This window comes from Scomber japonicus, chromosome 18, assembly GCF_027409825.1.
Source record: "Scomber japonicus isolate fScoJap1 chromosome 18, fScoJap1.pri, whole genome shotgun sequence".
Lineage (NCBI taxonomy): Eukaryota > Metazoa > Chordata > Actinopteri > Scombriformes > Scombridae > Scomber > Scomber japonicus.
This window is the reverse complement of record NC_070595.1, coordinates 22,163,906-22,190,647: the sequence shown is the minus strand read 5'-3', so window position 1 is coordinate 22,190,647 and position 26,742 is coordinate 22,163,906. Positions and strand designations below refer to the sequence as shown.

The following is a 26,742-nucleotide window of genomic DNA, read 5'->3' as shown; positions in this document are numbered from 1 at the left end:
AATATAAATATGAGCATGAATACCAAGTACATAAATACACTATGTGTGTATTAACAGGATATGTATAGTTAACGATTTAAAAAATATATACATCTACACATTGCAGAACAGACAAAGATACAGTATACACAATATAAGATATGGAGGTGAAGTGAAGTTGGTATATTTACAGACTTTTACTGTCCTCGTTGAAGAGCACACCAACCCTGTATTTTAAAAGTATTCACTTCAAAGTTTTGTACGGCACTCACTCTGTTTGGAAGGCAATTTCTAACCTTACATAAACAAGAAAATTAGGGTTTAACCAATTAAGATAGGACAAGAAATGCTGATGACGTAAGAGGCTTTCCATCTGTTGAAGTCCTATACTGTGAGAGTTGTGTCACCTGGAGGGATAAAGTGCAGGACGCTGTGTCACAAACATATTTTATCAGGGTTGGGAAGGTTACTGGAAATGTAATAGGTTACAGATCACTAGTTACTCTATTTAAATGTAATAAGTAATGTTAGTATTTCAATTACTTAATCAAAGTAATGTAACTTATTACATTTGCATTACTTTTCTCATTTCCTAACAAATGTTTTCAACTGTTAGGGTAAGTGTACCCACTAAGTCCACCGAAATCTAAGTTCAGGTGTTTTTCATGGATACTGACATGACATATAAGGGAGATAATTTCTTATAAAGCAAGATTTATCTCTCATTTGAAAATGTATTTATTAGTTTGAGTAGATTTAGAATATAAAATAAAGATATCTTATGAAAAATGTCAAAAGTGGGGCATGAACTTTATTGGTACTGTGACACCATTTAAGCCCATGTGTGTTCCAAATAAGGTCCATGTCCTGGTTTATTTACAAAATATATTAAAACATTGATTTCAAAGAATTAAAAACAGCAATATATATATTCGGTAACATAATAAATATTTTAAAAATGAGGAAAAAACCCTCCCCCTGAGCAAAATCTTAAAGGTCTGACTTCAGATCTAACCCCCTTTGTAATCATGAAACATTTTCATGAGTAACTGTACTGTATTACACACTTTTACTCAGCAACTGTAATGGATTACAGTTACATTTATTTTGTAATTAAATTACACCATTACATGTGACTAGTTACTCCCCACCACTGGCCAAGAGGATAGTTTTCCTGTGTTGTCCCCGGGCAGTTCAACAACTTAGCCAAGCACAATATAAAAGTGGAAACAGACAAAGAAATAATATTAAAATTAACATAATATGATGAACTATAAATAACATTCAGTCATTAATACAAAAAGTGAGTAAAAGCATTGTCCACAATACAGTCTGATGGTGATATATAGTTACTATATATGTACAGTTAACCATTTAAAAAATATATACATCTACACATAGCAGAACAGACAAAGATACATTGGGCTATACACAATATGAATTAGTTAGAGATATGGAGGGTGAATTGAAGTTGGTATGTTCACAACTGACTTTTTTTTTTACTGTCCTTGTAAGAGCACAGCATCCCACGTCTTTTAAAAGCTATCACTTCAAATAGTTTTCTAAACCTTATAGCTATTAATAAGAAACCCAATTAACCAATTATGATAGGACAAGAAATGCTGATGACGTAAGGGGCTATCCATCTGTAGAAGTGGTATCACCTGGAGAGAGGGATAAAATGTTATAAGCATGATGATGATATTTTTATACACACTTGACTACATTAGATCGGCTAATACAGAGACGTATCTGTTTATTTGTTTTTTCTATAATAGTCTAGCTGATTAACACACCCGCATGCTCTCGTCGTGCGGTGCTATGAGTTCAATGGTCAACGCTACGCACCCTCGCTCTCGCAGCCTATAACATCCCACATCCTCCCGCGACATCAACAACAATGCAACCCGTCGTCTGTTTTGGTCGCAGATCTCTGATTGGAGCTAGACGGTCCGAAACCACCTCAGTCAAGGTGTCAGCGTCTTATTTCTTTTAATAATAGGCGATTTTTTATTTTTAAGAAACATTTTTTGACGTCAAGAGTGTTTTATTTATTGTTATTTTTATTTTATTTTTATTTTTTTAAACATTTTTTTTCCTCCTCTTCTCCAAAAATGTGCGAGGCGCTGTTGGCAAGCTCCCACAGTCTATGCATGTGTGTCCCTGCTGCTTCTCTGCTGGGCTACAGCTACTAAACCTAGCTGCTTTTCACTCGGTGCTTAGCTAACATTAGCCTGGCCGCGTTTATTGACTTGAAGTACAAGAGAGGGGGGAAAAACAAGCGAATGTAAAGCGTGTTTGTGCGATCTGCTTTCCCTTTATTTTTTTAATGACAACAGCTCTCAACTTAATCGTCGCTGTCGGGATATATAAGACGAAGTGTTGTATGATTTTGTCGTAGAGAGTAGTTTGCTTGGCTAGCTAACTGGCTAGCTATTTGTGTGTATTCTTCGAGTAAGGAAAACGGCGAGTTTTCTTTGAAAGTATGGATGACCAGACCAGGATGATGACGGGTCTCACCGGACTCGGTGGACTACAACAAGCCGATGTAGGAGACCCAGACTCGGTCAGGAAACAGCAGTCCCTCGGTCAGCCTCAACAAGACATAGGGGATATCCTACAGCAAATAATGGCCATCACCGACGAAAGCCTGGACGAAGCACAGGCCAGGTAAGAGAGGCGAAGAGCCATTTTCCACAGATGATGGCTAAGCTAAAGTACGCTGTGTGTGTCTTATTTTTTCTGCTTATGGACTCCAGCTTGTTTTTTTGAACCTTTTACCGTGAAACGATCATGTTAGATAAGGCGTATTTTGCAACATTATAATGTAACTTCACGTTACATGGTAATTAGCTCAGTAAATCAGTACGTTTAGTTACAAAAAAACAACTTGAACACCCACATTACAGTGCTGTTGTAAAGAAAAGAGAGGAGGCTCTTTGTGTGTTACTGCCAACTACTTGGTAAACACTCACTCGGGGTTTTAAATACGGAGATGATCTTAATTGTCTTAACAATGAAGTGTTGAATTACAGTGAAGTTTTAACTCCTTGTACTGTGAATGTGACAATGGTTAGCCGTGTAAAATATATGCAGACCTACTTGCTCAACACTTTAGCTGTACTCCTCTGGTTTTAACACATTTGTTTCATCAGGCTTACAGCAGGAGTTATATTTTCAGGCCTTTCACTAACCTTTTGCATTTAGAGAAGAAGAAAAAAAACAACCACCACCACATCTTACATTAATTTCAAGAGACTAGTTAGCTATATCTTCTCATTGGTGTACAGGACTATTTTTTATAAAGTTAGTAACGCAAATGCCTGTTTTAAACACATTTTCCAAACTATTCAGATGTTTGCCAAGTGGATGTTTTTTTTTCTTCTAGTCAGAGCCAATCTGAGTAAAATCACGTCTTGTGGTCCTGTTGCCAAAGCTTTCCTTTTTATTTCTAATGTCAGACCAGGCTGAATTAGATTTGCCTAATTATACAAAATGTATCTGAGATACCGCTCTATATCAAAGCAGTGTCGATAACGTTAGTCACTGAAATGCAAATGAGTGGATAAATTACGGAAGGGACTACTCAATTGCCCCGCGTATCAGTCCAGGGCTGTTTTGTGATGACAGCAATCATTCATTCATAGGAGTCGCCACTTAATGCTTGAGTTTGAGGTATTTCTACATATCATTATTGAAAAGGGGGAGTATGCACCGCAGTGAGCGAGTGGCCCCGCACTCATTTGCCATGTGGCTTAAAGGAGCATAAGGTCAGTTTCAGATGAAGCGTCAGTATTTCAACAATAGAAAACCTTCCACTGCAAAGACTGTGGCCACAGTGTGATGTGTCATTAGCTAGTGATTTTCCACCCAACATTTGACCACCTGGTTCTCTTAATTAATTCACTCCTCTTTCACTCCCTCCCTCCCTGGTGTTCATCCTTTTCATTGTGTGCTGGGTGCAATCAATTCTCCTATAATGTGTACGCGAGTGCAGCTGTCCGCAAATCGAGTTTCTATTAATGAGATGGTGGTGAGGGGGAGGGATGATGCTATACCGCCAGCCTACACTGGGATATTACCTTTTTTTTTCAGTGCAAGTTTGAGGACTTAATCAGGCCTTATTTCACGGACAACTGCAGATATTTTTTTGCTTTGGAATATTTCTTGTAGTCCAAAAATCTTTCTTCTCCCAGTGTTTTTTTTTCTCCCTTGACCTCTTGATTCGTGTTTATGATTTAGAATAATTTAAAGGGGCATTTATAGTGTCACAAATCATGTTGCAGGCCTATTATTAGATGTTAACAAGCTATTCTGAAAAAGGGGGGAAAAAACTAATTAAAGGTGTGGCTGCTTCGGAAGTGCCAGAGGTGTCCTTGCTCTATGCTATTATTGATCTGAACTCCCACAGAGCATGTCCTCTTTATGCCATATGTGTGCAGGATTAATATGTAGAAGAATGCAGCCTACTGTACTTCAGAGCACTTGATGCTAATTGTGTGGCATGTACAGCTCATATCCTTGAGGCTGTCATGTGCTACACAATCAATAATGGCATGAGAACAATCATCAGGTTCAGCATACTAACACATTAAAATGTTAAACCAACAGTGTCCTATGCTGCATTGGCTTCACCATTCATCAACAGGCTGTTGTTAAGTTTGAGTTCACCTTTGCAGAGTTTTCCTAAGAAGGAAAAATAGAATACAAAAACTGTCCACAACTATAAAGCTACTGAATGGTATTTGATGTTGGCAAGAAGCTGCTGAGCATTAACATGGGCCTGCTCATGAAACACTGGTGGAGGTTCAAGGCACTGAGACAGAGGTGCTGTTTCTGATGATAAAATATTCATCCACTGAATAGCAGGCGTTTGTTTAGCTGGTAGACTAGCTTGCACTAACTGTGCGGCTGTTAGCAGATTTGCCTCTCGTCTTCACTTCAGGGAGGAAAAAAAAGGCCAAAACATAACCAGACGTCAGGGCTACACGCAGCCTGTTGTTACAGATTTATTTGCTAATATACAGCAGTTCGTATGACATGAAATGTACAGTCCTTATCAACATCATATCTTACTGCGATCAAGTTTGTCAAGCACACATCAGTCATTCCCTCAGTCATGATCTACAAATTAATGTGTGAGGTGGCTCACATGTGAGCGTGACGCCCTTGTTGTGCAGGGTGGCAGTGTGTTGGGATGGGGAGTGGTCAGGGCCGCGCAAGAACTCGGTGTTGCAGAGTACACTTCCTGCACACCATCCGCCCTCATCCTCTCACTCTGTCGCCATATGTTTAGATGCTGGCCAGAGGATTCGCCGGCGCATTGGGGTGGATCAGACGACCCCACAGAGGGAGGGAGAGCAGGGGGGGGCATGGCAGGGGGTGGCCTGCCACTCAACTTCCAGCACAGGTCAGTACAGGACCGCATGAGCACCTCCTTCTCCCCCTCCTGCTCATACCGTCCATGCTGAAGGCAGCCCTCCCCCCAACTCAAATCCAGCAGTGACAGAATTGGTGGACAAAATGGTACATTTAATGCCAGACACATAACTCCTTACATCATACTGCCTCAGTATTCTCACAGAGAGGCAGCCTTTCGTGGCATAATACTTCAGGCGTACTATTTGCTAGTCCCCATAGTCCCTTCATTAATACTGTAGTGGACATTCACAACTGGAATTGGTGTTGAGGTCAGGTGTAGCCAAATCATGTTCATCTGTGGTTGTTTTTCAATGTGCTGTTGGTTATGTTTTTTTGGAAAGAGGAATGCTTTATTTGAGAGGCGATCTTCAGGTTTGTTTCGTGTCATCTTCTCCAATTCATGCTCATCAGAAACAGAGGCCTCATGCTGGTTTTGTTTTGGTGTCACATAAATATTAACCCTATGTTGCACTTCTTCTTGAATTACATATTAAAGTTGTCACCACTGAAACATGTTATATAAATGATGCCTGTTGTGATTTGTAAAAAAAAAAAAAACCCATCTGCTTGTGTTTTTATTTTTATCTAAAGGTCATTAAAAATACAGAGGGTGCACAAAATGACAGATAATGCAGTATTACAACAGCACTGCAAACTATGGCCACACAGTTACCAGAGAGTTGATCGCCACCTCTGACATTTTCAACTACACAGGGGTAGCATCATGTATTGCATGCTTAGTTACATGTCTTTTGTTATGTGTGCGCCTTTCACATGTTTTTCAATGTGGGAAAAAAATGACTTACTTTTGAAATGCAGTACCATATGTGCCATACCATATGTACAAATGTGCTCCCTCTGTCTTATGTAATGAGGGTGCACCGTCAGTACAGTAGTTAACAGTATACACAATAGAGTCACGTCATTCAGAGTCGTATTAGGATTCTGTACAAGATTGCAGTCTTAAAAGTAAGCTGTATGGCTTCATGGATGTGTATTAGCAGGACATTTTGTTGCCAAGGTGTTGTGATTTGATTACTGTCAAATGTAGAAGTTTAGCCTTTTCTCCTTTTTAATTGCTATTAGCCTGGCAATAAAGATAATGTCTCTGATTAAATTAAAATTGCAGCTTAACCCTAATCCTCACTATCAACTCGCCATCTACTTGGATGGAACAAGTATTTCTGAAAGAGGTAGAAATTAGATTACTGTGTATTAACTGTGGAATCTGGTGCTCAGTAATGATGACCTTGAGGTTTGGCATCATTACCTGTCCCACAGTGCAAAGCATCCAAATGACAACATTACTCTTCTTAGTTCAGATTGACGCATCAGGGATGTTTCTGAATTGACGAAAAAGGCATTTGCCTATTAAAAGTGTCTTTTTAAACAACATGACTCTGACCTGCTGGGTTGCTTCACACTCTTGAAATGCTGTACGTATAACACATACAGCTCCTACTACCTGTTTTTTTTATGGGGGAGTACATGGAACGACTTGAGATGGAGGTCTGTTTATCGTAATCCTCCTCGCTCTCTCTCTCCCCCTCTTATTCCCTCTTCTCTCTTACAGGAAGCATGCCCTGAACTGTCACAGAATGAAGCCAGCCCTCTTCAGCGTTCTCTGTGAGATCAAAGAGAAGACGGGTGAGTTTCTACTTCACTCAGTTTCTTTGTATTCTCCACTATGCACAGGTTGGAGCCTAGTCTTGAGATATAGTGCACCTTTTTCTCCAGTAATTGTTTCTCTGGCACGAAGTCATTCTTTTATTGACCTCACAAAGAACTCCATTGATTGAATATTGATTGTATTTGTTGTAGAACTGATTGCTTTGGTTCAAGCTCATTCTAAATATGCATTACTATTTGTTATTTTGGCCTAGTAATATATTGAAACTTAACCTATTTTTGGCCTCTGTGCAGCCTTCATACTGACCAGCTGAAACTGATCTTAGTGGGTCTGTGCCCTTTGAAATTTGAGTCGGCAGCAGAACTTGCTGCTGAACATACGAACCACTCATTTACCCACACTTAAAGTACCTATTCCTATTAATACGATTGCAGTTGTGTCTTCCTTTCTAACCTGGAGTATCCAAATGCAGAAATATATTCAGCTTATTTTAACATTTTTGAATTCTGGTCAACAATATAACAGTATTGTGACAAAATGTATGGATGGTGCAAAACCTGCAAGCCCTGACAGTTGGATGAATTCCACAGCAGCAATTACTATATTGAGGCAGAGAAATAACGACCTACTGCTACAACTACCTCTGCCACTACTACAAATTACCATATTCAAATAATTAGATCAAAAAAAATCTAACTTAATCCCAACAGTAAGTTCATGCACAGCTAGTTGACAGCAGGCTTATATGGAAAAACTCCACAAGGGTTATTGCTTTAAAGTCAAAATGTTTTGCATTTCAGTACAAAGAGATGCTCTTTTCTCCCACACTGTTAACACATCTACACTACACAGTGTGGGGTTATTATATATCAGTAATGAATTGTTATGCATATAAATTCAGTACCTTCATGCAAAGCAACATGAACAAGAGACAATTCAGATTCTGTCTTAACAAATAACGCTGGATTTCAAAAAACACACTGATGGAAATTATGGCTTACGTAAATATCTCTTATTCATAATATTATTCAAAGTAAACAAGCTGCTTATTCCCATCTTGTTAGCTATTCAAGTCAGCTTTCTGACAGATTCTAGTGTGGTTCAAAGGAGGAGGCCTGGGATGGATGGCAGATTGATGGTTATGGTACTGTGAATGGGGCGGGTTTTTGAATCCTCTCCCTCTGCCAGTCTCTTTCCCTTCTTCTCTTTCTATGCGCTCTCTCACTCGCCTTGTGTATCTTTTTAACAGAAAAACCCTCTCTTGTTCAAATACAATTTGAAAATGCTGCACTGCTGCCTGTTGTGGCCCTCTGTCAATAATGTATTATTGCTCTCCAGTGATTGGAGAAAAGTAAAGGCTAGGCTTGAGTGAGTGGGGCAGGGTACACTGTTTCCCAGGCAACCAGTGGTCTTATTTACCCTAATGCCATACACTTTGATTTTCACATTTAGTCTCCCAGCAAACTAGAGAGAGAGGGGGGGGAGAGAGAGAGAGGGAGCGAAGGGTCTGCGAGTGCTCATACAGTAAGCTGAGCAGAAAAACAGACAAGGCGTGGAGGTGGTTTAACAATACATTCATGCCTGAAGTGAATGTGCCAGCCATGAGATATAGAGATCTTCAGCTTCGCCTGTACTCTGCTGGCCATCTGCCTTGTAGTGCCCTCCTAACTGCACTGTGTATACCTGCTTTGGCATTTCTCTGCTTCTCCATCAGACCCCCTGCAGGCCCCATTATGTGCCCCTGGAATGTGAATTGACTTCTCTTCAGTGCAGCTTGTGGAAGACCCAATCAGTAGTCCTCTAGTATCTCCACAGATTTTCTGCAGTCTTTTTCTTTTTCACTAACAAACATACACTTGTGTCAGCACACCCACATACACACTCAGTCTCTCTCTCTCGCACACGTACGCGCACACACACACACTGAACAGGGATGAAAGCGAACTCGGTCTTGGGTCTACTCCTACTGCTTCGGTCTTGTCCTCTCCCCCTCTGCCTCCCTCTCTCTCTCTCTCTCTCTCTCTCTCTCCCTCGCTCTGCCTCGCTCCCATTCTTGAAAGAGAAGACTTGCTCTGAACTCGGGGCTTTGATATGGTAATGTAATGGTGGTGGTGGAGGAGGGGGAGGTGGGGTGTGGGGGATGGGAGGTGAATTCCTCTGAGTGCTGCAGTTGGTTAGATTGTTTTCATTGTAAAGGAAATGTTCTGCGCAAATGCCAGTGCCCCCCCCCCCCCTCTCCTTTTTTTTTTTTTCTTCCATCGTCACCTCCCCAAAACAGCCCCTCCACCCCCCTCTTATTTTACTTTTACAACAGTGCCTGCGTTGTCCTGAGCTCTCACATTAAACATGACCTCCATCTGCGTGAAATTTGATTCTTGTTAATACTTTATTAAAGATACTCTCCAAAAAAGAAATTAAAGCACTCAGAGAGGCGGGAAATGATCAAAGTTGAGAGCCAGTGGTTTGCTTCAACTCAGTTCTGTTCTCTCTTGCTCTCATGGGTATTTGCTGTAAAAATAGCTCTTGGTGCAATGGGACAGCTTATGCCAAAATCTCTCGCAAGCCACTGCAGTTACTCTCAGAAGTTTTTCATTTAGTTTGGGCATGTTTGAGGTGTTTCTCTTTTACTTTTATGCGTTCCTTATGCTCGCACATGACAACAATGAATCTGTCACTCACTCTGTTCTGTCACCAAGCTCAAGTCCCCCCTTTTTTTCTTTTTGTCAAGCTTGAACATTCCCAGTTGTTTATTTTTGGACAGGTTTTAAATAAAAATGAAAATGGTCTTTCAAGTGGAATTAAAGCTACAATATGCCGTTTTGTACCTCAGAGACAGCAAAGTATATTATGAGTTCCTCTCTTCTTTTTCTTCCTCCTCCCCCCACATGGGTGAGTTCACACCCCAACACTTACCACTCATCTAGATAAGCTGTCTGGAACCCTGTGGGATAATGCCACTAGTTGGCTGTGTAGAAATAGTGGCAAACTGGCTAGTATCCTACCTGCCTAAAGCTCCTTTCACACATGCGTTCCATCCCTGGAATGCTCAGGAACATTTCCTGCATGGGATCATGTGTGAATGGGAGCAGGGATCAATATTATAAAACTCTAAAGCCAATTTCTCACCCTTAGAGCTAGTAACATTTCAGGGAAAATGCCGGTATGGTGGTGTTGTCAGTGAAAACAGTAACATTATGATGGAGGGGCTGAACTCCTCACAAGACCCTGCTGATGATGTATTTGAATCTGCAACTTGTTTACAGTCACCTTGCGAATACTTTAACATGTGATTTAATGAGCAAAACAAGTTCTCTTGTTTGAAAGGAAGCTTCTTTTTTTTTTTTTTTTTAAGAATGGTCGGACACCGGACAAAAAGAGCTCCTCGCTTGCCATTTTTCCAGAAATTATTGAGAGACATCTGACCTCATCCCATCTTCTGCTTCTGTTGAGTTTTATGGTGGTTGGCATCCACAAGTGTTGCCATTTCAGTCTTAAGCTTATTTCACACATAGTTCCCAGTAAATTGCTGGGATAATCTTTGAGGCAGTGCTAGTAATTTTCACTATTCACACATGCTGCTACATTCAGGAACATTTGTGTCTTATGCCTTTTCACACACACCGTGGAAATGCCGTCCCTGTGTCTCCTTTTTATCAAAAGTCAATGTGTCAGTCACCGTACATGTGGGCCAGCAGCTACAGTGTGAGTTTAACAAAAAGGTGGAACTAACGATTATTTGATGAATTGGTCAACAGACAAGTAATCTGCAACAATTTTAATGATCAATTAATTGTTTCATTAATTTTATCAAGCAAAAATGTGCAAATATTTGCTGGTTCCAAGCTCTGGCTTTTATTTATTTTTTGTATTTTCAGTATTTATCATTTCAAGACATAAGAGACAAAAACAAGACATTTGAAGACACCCCCCCCCCCCCCCCCATCACATTTTTCACAGCTTTGTGCACTTTTCATAGGGTAAAGAAGAAGAAATAATCGTTAGTTGCTGCCCCACAAAAAGTCCATCCATTGTGATGTTAACCTGCTCTGCTCGGTGCCCAGTTGTGCCAGCGTCCTAACAATGTGTTTTGGGAACTGTTTATGAGCTGCCTGCCTTTGCCAGTGGCCTGCTTCTTCTCTCTTTACATTTTCTTACTGGCCTCATTGTTGGTATAATGAGGTAATTGTTGGGATAAGAATAAGATCAGTCCCGTAATGTTTTTAATTTGACTTTGATGTCTTACTATACTGAAAAGAAGTGTCTCACTTTTAAAAATATTTATTAAAAGCCTAGAAGCGCCAAAATCTCAGTCGGGAGCTCATGCCAAGAACCAGCTGTGCTTACCTAGTATGTTGGCAAAGCGGCTGGATGACAACCTATCATCACATCCTATTAATATTTTGACAAGATGGATGAATGGTGAGATTTAGCAGACTCAATGAACTCACCCTCTGGTTTTGTTTTTCAGTGCTATTTCTGGTCACAAAAGGTAGAAAAACAAACTTCCTGTTTGGTTATGATGTCTTATCAATTAACACAAAAAATGTTCTCTTTATTTTACATTGTCATAATTAATCATTTAAATTTAGCTGATATAATTAAGGGGGAAAAAAATGATGGATGCTTTGTAAACTTTCCAGAGTAGTACAATCCAACCTCACAGAAGTGTAAAGCAGTGTGCAGCCTTTAGAGTGATTCATATTTTATCTTCTGCCTGTAACCTGTAGCAACACACCCACACTAGAGCAACCCTTTTGTGTTTGGTAGTGGCAGGTTTATCTAAATGGATCCTTGTATTATTTCCTGTTAGCCTGTAGCCTACCACACGCCCTTTTCAGACAGTGACCAAACTAAATTCACAGCACTCAAGTTGTTTTGCATGCATTACCATAACATTTCAGCAACCAAATGGCCAACCAATTACATGTTAATTGAATTACAGCATGCTTTTAGTTGTAAAAACACCAAAGCAAAACACTGTTAAGTCACTCCTAGTTGCTATGTGTTTATTCACAGCCAGAATAGACACTTGGAGCCTTTAGAAATCTTTTTTATCTTGGAGGCCATGCATGAAAGTTGACAGCAAAACATCACACATCAGAGATTATCCAGTTGGTAAAACTCAATTTTAGTTTGGAGGGGAGGAAAAAAAAAAAAATCCTTTTCAGCATCACATGATTGACTTAGATGTTTGTATTCCACCAACTTTGACAGTCGAGTGCATGAATGTTATTGAATCACATGCCTCATTAAAGCAACTTAATTATTATTAGTTTTCAAAAGAGCCCAATTTGGAAGAGAGCTATAAAATGTTATTGTTGGGAACCCGTGGGATGTTATGTTTTTATGAAGGGAAACATACAGAAACCTTTTTTTTTTTTTTTTTTTTTTTTTCTTTTCAAAGTAAAAGCAGTAGCATTAACTGTGTGAAGCTACCAAACCCATGGTTTCAGTTTAACTCTACACTGAGGTCTAATTTGACCAAGTTTCTCACTTCCCTTCATTATTATTTTTATTAAAAAGAGTCAGTTTTTTATGTTTACACTGGGTATGCAGTGGTGCAGGATTATCTCATTGGCTTTTCAGGAATCTCTGTTGTATTTTGCTCCTGCCACTCAATTCCTGCCACTCAATCGTTTTTTTTCTCTCCCCTGCTCCTTTTGCAGAAGAGAATGAAAAAAGATAGTGTGTGTGTGTGTGTGTGTGGGGGGGGGGGGGGCGGAATGGTGATGGTGAGGGGGGTGGAGGAGGGAGGGGGGGGGGGCTGCAGGAGTGATACAAGGAGATTGATGAGGCAGTAAGAGCAGGAGTAATTACTCGGTGTCCATTCCCCAAGCCAGATTGGCAGACGGCTAATATCACACAGACCCCTGGCCCTGACAGCCAACCGCCCCCCCAGTCTCCACCCTACACCCCCCCACCCCTTGCCAAACTCAAACTGGGGAGGCAGAGCACCCCAACCTTCAGCCTAGGCCTAATGGTGTGTGGGCCAGCTGATTTTCCCCATGTGTTATTATTCCTGTAGGAACTGGGCTTCTTGTATATTGACAAGGGGAACTGCTGTCTGGGATGTCTTGTACGATGAGAAAAGCTCAGTGGAATAGTTCACCTTTTAAGATCTGCTGCAGTGTGATTTTTTTTTTTTTTTTTTTTTTTGGCCATGATTCAACAAGGGTAGTGATTTGGCGGTTTGGTCACTCAGTATTTGTAGCAGGATCACAAGCCTCTTTTTAGACAATACACTCCCTTTTACATTAATCTGATGGCCATTTAACATTTAACAAGCGCCTGAGTTACTCTTATGTATACAACAGCAATAACACCCATCTCACTTAGTAACAAAAAGAACAAAAAAAACAGCCGTCACCCGCCTAATTATAGCCCAATCAATACAGTATGTTTATGGCCAATACCATTATTGATATTAATGATTTTTTTTAAATCAGAAAATGACACATCAGTCAATATTTATGTCCTTTACTCAACTCATTGCATAATGTTTTTTGACAAGGTTTCTTAAATTTGTCTTTTTTTTTTTTTACAATAAATAACCAGTTACAGTTGAGAAATAAGCTTGTCACTACTCTCTGGTGGACAAACTATAGAATAATGACACTCTGGCATTTCTGTACTTCACTTTCTGGTTGGCTGACATACACATATATGACAGTATTATGCAATGAGTCCTAATAATAACTCACACACTATCTCTCTCACTCTCTCTTTTTAATAGTTGACAAACATTACAACAGTATTAACTGATTTAAATGTATACCTTTTTACCAGAACAGTAGAAGAGGAGTTTAAAAACACAGTAGGGGGCATTATAAGACAAAGTTATTAAACATGCATAGTACAGAAACGTTGTATAATTTGGTTCAGGGTATGATCTTCTGTCTTCCTTTCTCACCTGACATGTTGATGGAGTTTGAGAGAGAGAGAGAGAGGGAGAGAGAGAGAGAAAGGTGAAGCTAACCAGCAAATGACATTTAAATTAATTTACTCCAGATTTCGTTGTTACTCACTAAATAATAAAGGGCAGCAGATAAAACTTGGGCACTCATGTTCTAGTGACAGAGAGAATTTATGGGTGACTGATATGACAGGAAAAAAAACCTTGAAACTGTAAAACATGTATTTACAGCTTACTTCCGATCCACAAATACCTGTCCATTTATGCTCAACAAAAAGTAACCAGGAAGTGTTGAGCTGCTGATCATTATTGGTCCAACATCACCAACAGGGTGGACTCCTACCTCTTCATTTCATCTGCCCTCCCTCTCAGCACGTCTATGCCTCTCACACTGCTTTTAGGCTTTGCTCTTAAAGGAAGGTCTCTTTAATTAAAGATATGTAAATGTGGTCTCAGCTGGATTGCATTAGTTTGGTGGCGGTGGGGTGGGAGAGTGTTTGAGCCCAGCTCCTAATCCTGACTAATTAAGGATTAATTACAATTGATGGGAGCCTTCCACCCCTCTGCAGTAGTGCACATTGCTGTCCCAGACAGTATGTTTGTATATTTCACACCGTGTCATAAATGCAGGGGAGAGATGGAAACATCAGGGCTGGTGAAGGGTGGGGGGTGGGATGTACTAGCCACCCAAGATTAGCAGTATGTATGGGGTTATTACATATGCTGGGAAGCCCATGCTCGCTTTAAGGTTGTGGCGCTCTTCATTAGTCTGGATGGATTGATGCTGGCTAATCCAGAAGACGGTTATTTTCTGGGAGGATGATTAGTTTGTGTTTCCATCAATTTGTATATATATACATATAGTATATGCACTCATTTACAGTATGTATGTACAGGTTAGCAACGCCAATTAGGATACCCTCCTGTAAGACCAGTGGTAAGTTGTTATCCTGAGCAGACCTACATATTATTGGCACAGTGATTTTATTCCTCACTAAGCTGGTAAATCAGACCTGTGCAGAATAACTGTGTAGCCTCAGCTCTCTCTGGCACCATCTGACTGTGTCATAATGCTTGTTCACTTGTTATAAATGGGCACTGCTCTTCTGATCTATCGCTTAATTGCCACCTAATTTGCATAACAGTGCAAATTAACGACCTCTCAAATGAGCGTTCATTTTTCACAAAGTCTTTAGGAGCTCCTTAAGAGTCTGTGCTAATGAGCACAGGAGGCAGCTGGCCTGATGAGAGTTGACTGGGGGAAGATCCTAGCAGTGCTATAACAAGCCTCCTGCTTAGGTGCTCTTTGTCATCCTCCTCTTCCTCTCGTGACATTTGAAATTCTTTCTTCCATGCCTTCATATTTCCATGTGCGCAGGATTGTGTTGGACTGGATGTTAGAGATTGAGTCAAATGTACGCAGCAGTGTTTGGTCTACTTCCTTTTTTTTAATGTTGTTTGTTGCTTATTAAAAATGTTAATATTGCTCAGTCACGTACAGTATTTATTAATGTGTGGCCTGTTAGTGGTTAGGCCAACAGTTTGCCATAAATTAAATTTTCTCAGATTTTTGTTGGAACACAGATAGTGAGAACATAGCAGTAGACTCACTGTGACTCCAGATCTGGTTATCATCCTCAGGAGCAAACAGAGCATACAGATTTCTCAAAAACATTACAAAAATATAAATGTGTACTACTACTGAAATGTTTGTCTGCTCACACTATACAGGGTTAGGGTCTTTTTTGTCACATGTCCATTTTATCAGTGCAAACACACAAATGAATTTATTTGTAATATCCTGTCAACCTTATTTTAGGGGATAATTGATTGTAATTAGTATTTTTTTTATTTTAAGTGACTTGGTTCACACATTTTTTATTTTCACTTATCATTAAACTATATATTTGTAATGTATATGTGAGGGCCAGTAGTTGTTTAAGTGTTAAATTAGTCAAACCACATATGCACCAGTTTACTGATTGCGGATGCTTATAATGTGAATCCTGTGGGTTCTTTTTAATTCAGTTACTTTTGCGATTACTAACTATTTTTTTTGTAATTTAGCATTGTCAGTATTTGTAGATTCAAGATCACAATTGCTGTCTGGACAAATGCAGTCAGTAATTTGCCAAAACTCTGTAAACAAATGATAGATAAAAGGCTGAGAAGGTCCTCTATCTCCTTAAATTCGTGCAGATTAAGTGACAACACAAATTGATCTATCCCTCATTAGTGATTTGTGTGTGTTTTTTTTGTGTGTGTGACACTGTGTTTGTGTATGACCATTCGAGGGGGGTGGGGTGGGTTGGGGGGGGGGGGGGGTTACACGTAATCATCGCTCTGGTGTCCAATTCTCTCTCTTTAGTTAATTAAGGGCTGATTAATGATGTGTTGGACTGAAGTGTTGTGTTTGCCAAAGGTGTGAGTTCTCCAATTCACACCGTAATCAGACCACACTGTGTTTACTCTGAATGCTTACCTCTCGTGTGTGTGTGTGTGTGTTGGTGTGTGTTGGTGTGTGTGAGTGTGTGAATGGGGGGGGCTGCGTGCAACAGGACTCCGGTGAACTACCCAAACAGATGCTGATTAGCGTGAGCTGCTTAAAGTAGGAATGGACATATGGATTGGGCTAATTAAGTTGACTGTACTCCACACCCACCCTCACACACACATATAAAACACCTTTTGATTTAAAAAAAAAAAAAATGGGGTACACACTTTTTAGGTTGAATTCGCAGTTCAAATACACCTTTTCCCAAAATCCATTTGGCAAAAAGCCCATCAGGGAAACTATTCATTTTTAATGCTGCCTCTTTAGTTTTAATGTCAGACTCAACACCTAGCCCAAGGCAACATTTTATTCACCCAAAGCCCTTTTTTTTTTTTTTTTTTTGAGCAACCCGTATTCTTCCAAAATGGCATAGTAAATCAAAATGCTGTAGGCGCTGAGGAACTTGTTTGTAAAAGTTGACATTAATCAATTGTTACAACATATGATATTGCAAAGAAACTGCTACTGTCAACAAGGCTCACGCTCAGATTTACTAATATAGATACACACACACACACACATTACGCATGCATTTTAACAGGTTTCATTTGTTTTAAGTGTTTTAAAATCTGTGTTAAAACAGTGGAAGAGTACTTTAATAAAATGTATATATGTTCCTCTAGTTGTGTTCGTGTTGCCCAGATGCTATTTTATATCCCATACTTCTTTACCCATCACATCTCCAGAGCTGCAGTTGAGATTTGTTTTTGCAGTTTTTTTTTTGTGAGGTAAATTTGCATATTCATGTAGCATATTTTTCATTGTGGAAACCGTCTTTCTCTGGCCCATTCTCTTTATCTGAATTCTCTGTCTGTAATGAAAGGAAAAACTGATGTTTTCACAGTCCTATCTTTTCTCTTTCTGGCTCGCTCACTCTCTGGCATGTCTGTACTCTGGATTCTGTATATTTCTGTAGCCTCTCTCTCTGTCTCTCTCTCTCTTCTCCCCTCTTTCGCTCTCTCTCTCTCCCTTGCTCTCTGTCTCCTCCTCTCTCTCGCACACATATCTTCTCCTGTGACTCCTTTTTTCAATTCTCCTTGGTTCTCCTTCTATCCTCTCTCCCTCCTTACCTTTCCCCCCCCCCCTTTTTTTTTTCTTTCTTTCTCCCTTCTCTATCCTTCTCTCCCTCTCCCGCTCCCTTGCTCTCTCCCAGTGAAAGGCTGAGAATACCCAAGGGAGCTGATGCAATTAAAATGCTAATCCTGTCTGTCTACAGAGAGAGGGAGAGGGGGGGCTGACAGCATGAGGGATTGCGGCTCACATGGAGAACTCGACTGAAATGGAGAACAGAGGGAGGGGATGGGGGGGGGGCGGTGGGGGGGTGGGTGGTGCGCTGAAAGGGAGAGGGGGGAGGGGATGTGTGTTGGGGGGTGGGGGGGGGGGGGGGGGGGGGCAGAGTGAAAAAGGGGATGCTAGCGAGGGAAAAGACAGACAAGGATAAAGCTTGTGCTGTGAGCTGAGCAATGATATACTGACTGCGTTTAAGTCTTATCTATCCCTATGTGTGTGGAAGGCATTACAGTTAATGTACAGCACTATGCTATTGGTTAGGTTGTTCACCCTTTACCTGCACCACTTCATATATTGTGTGTTGTGTCTGCACAGCACACCGCTTCCACATTGGCGGTGCAGAAATGAGAATGATTATGTATGCAGTGAAAGCCCAGCTGGATACCCTGAATATTTCATAGTATGTGTTGCTCGCTTCGTCTCTCAATGCCACACAGCCCGGCTAGGGTGGTAACGTGTGCATAATGGTGTGATTTCCAAGAGCCGTGGATGCAGGCTGTGGGCCTTAAGCTGTCGTCCTATTGAGGGGAGGAGGAAAAAAAAAAAAAAGAGGAATTTAAGTATCATTACTTACAGCACTTGGAGTTCTTAGTCTCTCAGTAACTGAAACAGCCTACCGGTGATGTCAGGAGCTGATCAAAAGGAGACGCTGCTTAGATTTTGTAGAGCTAAGCAGCCAGAGTTATTTGTAATTTTCAGGGGATTCATGGTTGGATGGTGAGTAGAAGACATTCAGACCCCCATTTTTTTTCTTTTTCCCCCCTTTTTTTTTTTTTTTTTTATAACCTGCATCCATGTCCTCCAGTCTTTTTCTGTACAGTATCTTAACTCATCTTAACAGCTGCTGTAATACCACTAGACCACTAGACTGTGTATGAGTGCAATTGTGGGTAATCACAGCTTAATTGGAGTAATTAGGGGAATGTAGGGGCATTAGGCTACAGCTGGGGGCCATAATGAGGTGGGGGCAAAAGGGAGGGGGTGGTGGAAGCGGTGAGACGCTTCAAGAGCCACAGTTTGCCCTCTTTACTGTAGGTCAGTGGTGCTTCTCTGTGAATGGGCAGTGAAGATCAACCTCACAGACCACAACAGACATTTAAAACTGTCTTTGGTGGGTCGGTGCAAACTTTTAGCACACACAAATCTCTAACCACCGTCAAATGGCAGACAAAGTTTCCAGATGACCGTGTAGATCCCAGAAGTACAACAGATACACAATAAATAGTTCTGGCTCTAGGTTGCTAAATTAGGTGTAGGTTATCTGGCGAAGTGAAGAAATTGTTTGTGAATGACTGAAAGGAAAGAAAAAGAGGAGGGAAAAAGATGGGCGAATCAGGGTCATTAGTTCAGGCGGCTGGGTCTGCTGCATTCCTGAGCCCTAAGATGGGGGAGCAGCAGAGCAGGAATGTGCCTTGGAAAGAGAAGAGACCTAAGCAGAGGGAAAGAAACAGGCAAGAAGGAACAAGAAAAAAAAGAAGAAGAGGAGGGGGGGGGGGGAGTTGGACGCTTTGCTACAAGAGGCCTTAAATGGTGGAACAGACTCATTTATCAAATGAAGTTTAAAAAAAAAGAAGCAAAAGCTCCTCTGCTCCGTGGCACTTGGAAACTTTTAAGCAAAACTGTTTTTGTCCTCATTTCTTTCACATCTGTTAGCCGTACACAGTACACCCTCACTCATTTGTTAGCGCTGACTGCCCCGTGGCTGAAAACTTGTTTTTCAGCATAACTCTCGATGGTGAAACTTTGACATCCACATAAAGACTTGAGATTGTTACAGTTGTGAGAGAAGCACTGAATGAGTGAGTTCATGCCCTCCCCTAACCTTTGATGACAAGCTTTGACTAACTAGCGTAATCCTTAAGGAGGACAAGCGCCTAACGCCACCCAGTTTCCACTGGGATTAATCTTGTCATCCATATTGTCAGTGTCTGTCTCCTTCACCATAATGTCTGGTTTCACCACCATTTAATTTGGCTTTTACCTCGTTAATTGAGTCCCCGGTTATAAAGATCAACATAAATATGGATGTTCTACTGTACTTGTATGTGCTATATGACACATTTGAACATTTTTGCTCATTAGTCTCCATATTAGTTTACAAACTCCCTTACAACAGATACACACTAAATGCATTCATTTTACTATTACAAACACTTAAAGCTTGGCAATATAATTCTAGGAACATTACTTTAGGGCTACAACCAATGGTCATTATTATTAATTTCTAAATGAATGGATTAATTGTTTAGTCTACAAAATGTTTTTAAAAAGCCCATCACAGCTCTTCAAAGCCCCAAAGTGACATCTTAGTGTGACTAATAGCCCAAACCCCAAAGATATTTAGTTTACAGTGGAATAAACAGAACAGCTGGAAAATGTCATATTTAAGAAACTGGAACCAGTGTTTGGGTTTTTTCCTTTTTAAAACTACAACTAATTATTCCAGCCTAACATGTTGCAGTTTAGCCTTGTTTAAAGTTAGCATCAAAAAGAAAAAAATGCAATACAAGTAAATGGTTCCTGTACAATTACTTTAATTAAAAATATATTGGTACTTTAATTACCATGTGGTGTTTTGTGGTTTCATATTTCATTATTACCACTTACAGAATAAACAAACAATTAGTAAATAATGTGCTCAAGATAACAAGTTTCTTCTTACTTTCTGAAGTTGAATGAAGAGAAAATGTAGTGAAGTATTAAATGCTTGAGGCTCTGAAGAAAGGATAGTTGTCTGTATGACAAACTTTTCAGTAACTGTGTGTGTGTGTGTGAGTGTGAAAGAGAGATGAGAGCATGGCTGCAGGCTGACAGAGGTCCTGGTATAATACAGTGGTGGAGAGCAGCGACTGATAACTATACTTATGGCCACTGGGGCTCATAGTGACAGCACATGCACTCCCATTACTGGTTCCATGCCTCATGCCTTTATCTCTGGCAGCCTGCCACCAAGGGACCACACTGCCCTCTGCTGTTGATTTAGAGGAAGTTCAGGCTCATTGAGAATTCAGCCAGGCACTCATAGCAATGACTCAGGGGAGAAACTTGACCGGGTTTGACAGGGCTGCACTTCTTTGACTTTTAGCAGTGTTAAAGCGTCTTCCTATGCACCCCTAGAACCTGCAGTGTTAGCCCTCTACTTCAAGGGGAAATGTGTGGTCTGTTACTTTTCAAAAACTTTTTAACCAACATGTTTTTGACTTGGTAAATGGAAATGATGTGTACTGCCTTGTGCACCCTGTAAAAAGGAATGAGGATTTTTCTAAAACGGGTAATACTGCACCTTTCCTGTCTAACTCTTTTGCTTTCTCTCTTCTCTTCTGTCCAGTGCTGAGTATACGAGGTGTACAGGAGGAGGACCCCCCAGATCCCCAGATCATGAGGTTGGACAACATGCTGCTAGCAGAGGGTGTGTCAGGACCAGAGAAAGGTGGAGGATCGGCTGCAGCTGCTGCAGCTGCAGCAGCAGCAGGGGGCTCGCCCACCGACAGCAGCATCGAACACTCCGACTACAGAGCGAAGCTCGCCCAAATCCGCCAGATATATCACTCTGAGCTGGAGAAGTATGAGCAGGTATGAACAAACTGACTTAAATGCATCATAGGCTTTTATCCGCATATATTAATATGTTGTAGATATACATTTAGGTTAGTTGGTTAGGGTTACAGACATGTGTTAAATAAAAGGAAATAGAGATGTGGCTGAAAATGCCCTTCCACCTTTTTAAAAAACAAAAAAAAAATCCTCAATGTTCTTTGTGTTAAATTGAAATTCACAGAAGTAACTGAAACTCAAAAACTTTAACTTAAAAAAATGAAAATGGCATGGCCAAAAATCTTTGTACCCTTAACTTAATATTTTGTAGCACAGCTTCTGGAGGCAATGACTGCAGTCAAGCACTTTCAGAATAAAGTTTCTATACTTCTCCACTGGTAGCTTGACCCACTCGTCTTGATGCTGTAAATCTCTCAGGTTTGAGGGGTGGCATCTCCCGACTGCAAGTTTCAGCTCTTTCCACAGATGTTCAATGGGATTCAGATCAGGACTCATAGCAGGGCACCTCAGAACAGTTCAATGTTTTCTTATCATCTGCTCTTGAGTGTGTTTTGTATGTATGTTTGGGGTCATTATTCTACTAGAAGACGGATGGCCTGCAACTATACACAGCTTTCTAACATGGGGCTGTATATTTAATTCCAAAAGGTCTTGTTAGTCTTCCATTTTCATTGTACCCTGCACAGATTCAAGGCACCCAGTGCCTAAGGCAGTAGAGCAACCCCAAAACATCACTGACTGAACCTCCTCCATGTGTCACAGTAGACATGATGGTCTTTGCTTTGAAGGCTTCATTATTACTTCATTTTACTTGTTTTTTTACCAAAAAGCTCCAATTTTGTTTCATCTGTCCAAAACCCATTCTCCCAGAAGGACTGCGGCTTGCATTGTGGCAAAGTCCAGTCGTTTTTTTGTGTCTCCCTCTTAGAAGTGGACCATGGAGCCATTTTCATTCAGACAGCATTGGATGGTGCAACTTAAAACTTTGTACTTTGAACTTGAAGATCAGCTCGGATCTGTACTCAGTTCTTTCTGAACCATTCAAGCAATCCTTCTGTTCATTATCGTGCCAATTTTCCTTTTGCGACCGTGTCCTGAGAGGTTAGCTACAGTAGGCCTTAAACTTCTTAGTAATATTGGCAGCAGTTGTCACAGGAACATCAAGCCCTTTGAAGATGGTCTTGTAACCTTAAACATACTTGGCTATTAACTTTTTTCTGATCCCTGTAGACCACTCTAGTTTTCCTTCTGTTATCCATGTTGTGATGCACACACAAAACAGCAGAGAGTAGTTTTCTCCTTTTTAAACTGGCTGCATGAGCGATTTATAGGATTGAAAACACTATATTGAAACAGAATAGTTTGCTTAAAGTATTACTACAAATCAGTTATTTCTTACAACTTCTAAAGGGTACCAATAATTTTGTTCCACTGCAAAGCAATGATGCATTGATAATGGTGTATTATCAATAAAATTCGAGACTACTAACAATTTTGGCCATATCTGTATAAGATGACTAATTGTTCAAATGTAATACAGATGATGTAATTTACCAATGCAACAGTACAAGACGTGTTTCTATGTTTGGAGATAGTGATAGGTAGCGTAGACAGTGAAGTGTTTGTTTGTTTGTTGGTTGGTTGGCAACCACATGGCTAAGGCAGCAGAGAGAAAGGTATCATTCAAATAAAGACTGCCAGATCTAGCTTTAACCAGTCAGCACATAATCTGTGAAATCATCTGCTGTAGTCTAATTGGACTGAAAATTAAAATCTGGGTTTTCCTCACTATTGTTGTGTACTCTAAAAGCTTCACTGTTGAACTTTAACTGCCAAAATGATCATTTAAAACAAAAGCAATGGAGAAGGATACTGAAGATCTAATGAATGATGGCTTGCTTACAAAGCATGATTATTTATTCTGACATTGAGATATATGTTATGAGACACAAATAATGTCCATAATTAGTAGGAACAGACATTTGCAGATCTAACATGATGTTCTCTCCACAACCACATTGATGGACATCTCGTATCAAGCCTGCATTCTTTTCTTTTGGTGTTTTGCTCTGTACACTCTTCGTGCCACCAGGCTGACCACTGATACCGATATGAGAACCACAACTGTTTTATGGTTGACATGCAGCTGTAATTAGCAAACAAAATAAGCTAATATTACTAAATTCCTCTTAGATAGAAAGCAAGAGTTATTGATCAGCAGTCAAAAAGCTGTGGATTACTTTACATCGACATAAAAACACTGGATAGAAACTGTACTTGGTGTATTTTTTCTACAATAGTATTCAACTCCTTTCTCTCTCTCCCTTGTCCAGGCATGCAGTGAGTTCACCAACCATGTAATGAACCTGCTGAGAGAGCAGTCTCGCACACGGCCCATCTCTCCCAAGGAGATTGAGCGCATGGTGGCCATCATCCACCGCAAGTTCAGCTCCATTCAGATGCAGCTCAAACAGAGCACCTGCGAGGCCGTCATGATCCTGCGCTCACGCTTCCTCGATGCCAGGTCTGTGTGTGTGTGTTTGTGTGTGTGTCATTGATGCTGTCGTATCAGATGTTCATTCCAAGCGTGTTCATGGTCATATCTCTTCTATCTGTGTGTTAGACGCAAGAGACGCAACTTCAACAAGCAAGCTACGGAGGTGCTGAACGAGTATTTTTACTCCCACCTGTCTAACCCTTACCCAAGTGAGGAAGCAAAGGAGGAGCTGGCCAAAAAGTGTGGGATCACTGTGTCTCAGGTAAGTGGCACTAAAACTGCTCTTATCCAGGAGAGCTTTACAATAGCACACTGTAGTTGTTTGTGTGGAAGTCTGTTTCAGTTTAACATAAAAAAAGAATGAATGCAATCCAACATTCAAATATCTGACATCCATCTGTCCCTCAGGTCTCTAATTGGTTTGGCAACAAGAGAATACGTTACAAGAAGAACATTGGTAAGTTCCAGGAGGAAGCGAACCTCTACGCAGTTAAAACAGCGGTGGATGCTGCCAATGTGTCGGCGCAGGCTAGCCAGGCTAACTCTCCGGCAACGCCAAACTCAGGTACCATGTGCTCCATCTCATCTGCCCCTAAACACTGCCACTACATACAGTTTGGTTCTTACTGAGCTGAATAACACAATGACTGTACAGTGTACTGATGTGATAGTTATTAGGAAAACCCACACTGCACAAGAAAAGGGCTTTCATCCAGCTTTCACACTGTGTTCTATGAAATTTTCTATTATTGTATATATTTTGTATTAACAAATTGGTACAAATTTGTTTCCATCAGCCAGTGCAGTGCACAACATATCTGTGTATAATTTGAGACCTCAACAGAATGTTTTCTCATTTTGTACTTCTGGAAAACAGCTGGTTTTGTCAGGGGATTTGCTCACATTTACATTATGGTTGCATAAGCTGTCCTTTTTAATTATGATATCAAATAAGGGACTCTAAATCTTATAATGAAGGAAAGTACCTATTACAAAATGTGGACATGCAGTATTTTCAACAGTGTTTCTCTAAATGTCCATTATGTCCCATGAAAGCATTTGATTTTACATTTTAATTTTCTTAAATGTGGTGATTGTTTGGTTTTCTGTCATTTCAAAGCTGAGTATTGTGCAGTGTGGGCTGCCGAGATTTGCATCTTTTGTGCCTTTTCTTCTGTCGGGTGCTTTTCTAACATGCTGTTTTTTCAAAACACTTTAATACCACTTGGGACTGTTCTGATGCTTGTTGATATCAGTCAGCAAGACTGACTTAATGTCTGCTTTGAGTGCTTCCTGTCATATCTCATATTTTATTTCTACAAATCATTCCCATTATTTTATTTATCTGCTTGTTTATTTGGGTTTTGTGTATCTTACTTAGATCTTTGCATCTATCTGTGAAGCACATTGTCTTATTTTCAAACAGTTACTCAACACACATAGCACATAGTTCATAATACATAATATAGTGAGCCCTATTTGCTAAGGAGGCTGAATGGACCAGGTAGGTAATCATTCAGATATTTTGATTCATTTAGTCAATTCCCCTCTGAAGGCCGACATATACTCCAAATGAATGATGACTACATTGGACAGCCAGGTTGTTAAAGTCTTTTCCAAGAGTCCAAACTTTAAGGTGGGACAGGTTTGTCTCAGAGAGAGAGAGAGAGATTTGTCATTTGCTATCAATCAAATTTATAAGAAAAAACAGTGGCATTGCTGCAGTTATCTCATGTGTCACTGCAAAATTATGAGTCTGATTTTAAAAAGTGACAAATATCCGACTGTCTGGCTTTCAACAAATACAAGTAGATGGAGTGGGGGAAACTGCTGTAAACTCTCCATTCAATGAGGAATTATAAGTCAAAGTTGAACAAAAGAACATAAAATGGTAAATAATCACAATCCTTTTGACTTTAAACATTGTCTCTAGAAAGTATTAAAGCAAAAATACAGCTGGGACAATGGTTTGTCAAAGGGGAACATTTAGGTTTCCGTTTCCCGTTTTTCAGTAAGGGTTTCCTGTTGTGTGAGCTGTTTTTTGGTTTGTTTTTATCTTCCTTATAAAAGAAGTGGTTAGGTATTCAAATGTGGTTAAAGTGAAGTTAAACATGAGCAATGAATCCTTCTTTCAAGAGAAGTGCTTCTCGTCACTATCAAGCACTCTGAACACCATTTAGTTAGAAGCGTATCGTAGCCTCATGGAAGCTAGGGTTAGGGTTACTCCTTATGCTACTGTCTGACCGCTGAGTTCCACCTGTGCCTACAGCGGCCGACAAACAGCAACAACTTTTGGGAACTGAAATGTCAGACACATTCAGTTCTCGTAATGTTTTTTAGAAAACCAATAACCATCTACCCAGCCAAAGAAATCTGGATTACTTTTAGCTCAATGTTTTTGCATCGGTAAAATGTATATTAGCTGGTACACATTTTAGCTGTTTGTGTCTCTAGTTGTAATGTTCATATCAATATACCATAAAGATGACTATTAAGAATTAGCTGGCTGAGAACAGTGACCCTCATATTGAAGCTAGTTATTAGATAGGAACCTACCTACCTCTGTCAGTGTACATGACCATTGGCAACCTTTTTTGACCCAAGGCACTGTGCTGTGGACCTGATTGGCTATTGGCTATATATATTGCCTACAGGGTCACCAGGGTCATACAGTTTGTCTCACACAGGCGACGCCTACCTTGGCCTGCGTTTGCTCAACGGGGAGGGTCTCAACATCGCCCCCTCTCTACAGCCGCAGGTATGCACTGAGGACAGCTGCAGAGTTGACCTCAATGCCATCAACCCAGCCACCTAGCATCCCGGGATAACTACCTTTTTAGCCTAGCTCCTTTTGTCCTCGACCTCTCCTCAGATCCTGTCCTGGCTTTACCTTTGACCCCAAC

The 26,742-nt window shown here is 40.4% G+C and overlaps 1 protein-coding gene across 4 annotated transcripts in view; it reads left to right on the top strand.

Annotated features, from left to right (window-relative positions):
• Positions 1 to 1,874: 1,874 nt before the first annotated feature.
• pbx4 (pre-B-cell leukemia transcription factor 4) overlaps positions 1,875 to 26,742 on the top strand; it is a 29,733-nt gene continuing 4,865 nt past the window's right edge. The window contains exons 1-8 of one of the 4 annotated variants that reach the window (XM_053339213.1): positions 1,875 to 1,951; positions 2,439 to 2,649; positions 5,276 to 5,389; positions 6,974 to 7,047; positions 21,116 to 21,360; positions 23,676 to 23,866; positions 23,966 to 24,101; positions 24,248 to 24,475. In XM_053339213.1, coding sequence (XP_053195188.1) covers positions 2,465 to 2,649; positions 5,276 to 5,389; positions 6,974 to 7,047; positions 21,116 to 21,360; positions 23,676 to 23,866; positions 23,966 to 24,101; positions 24,248 to 24,469 — 1,167 coding nt within the window. In that variant the 5' untranslated portion in view covers positions 1,875 to 1,951; positions 2,439 to 2,464 and the 3' untranslated portion in view covers positions 24,470 to 24,475. The other 3 variants (XM_053339216.1, XM_053339214.1, XM_053339215.1) reach the window with 3 other exon arrangements.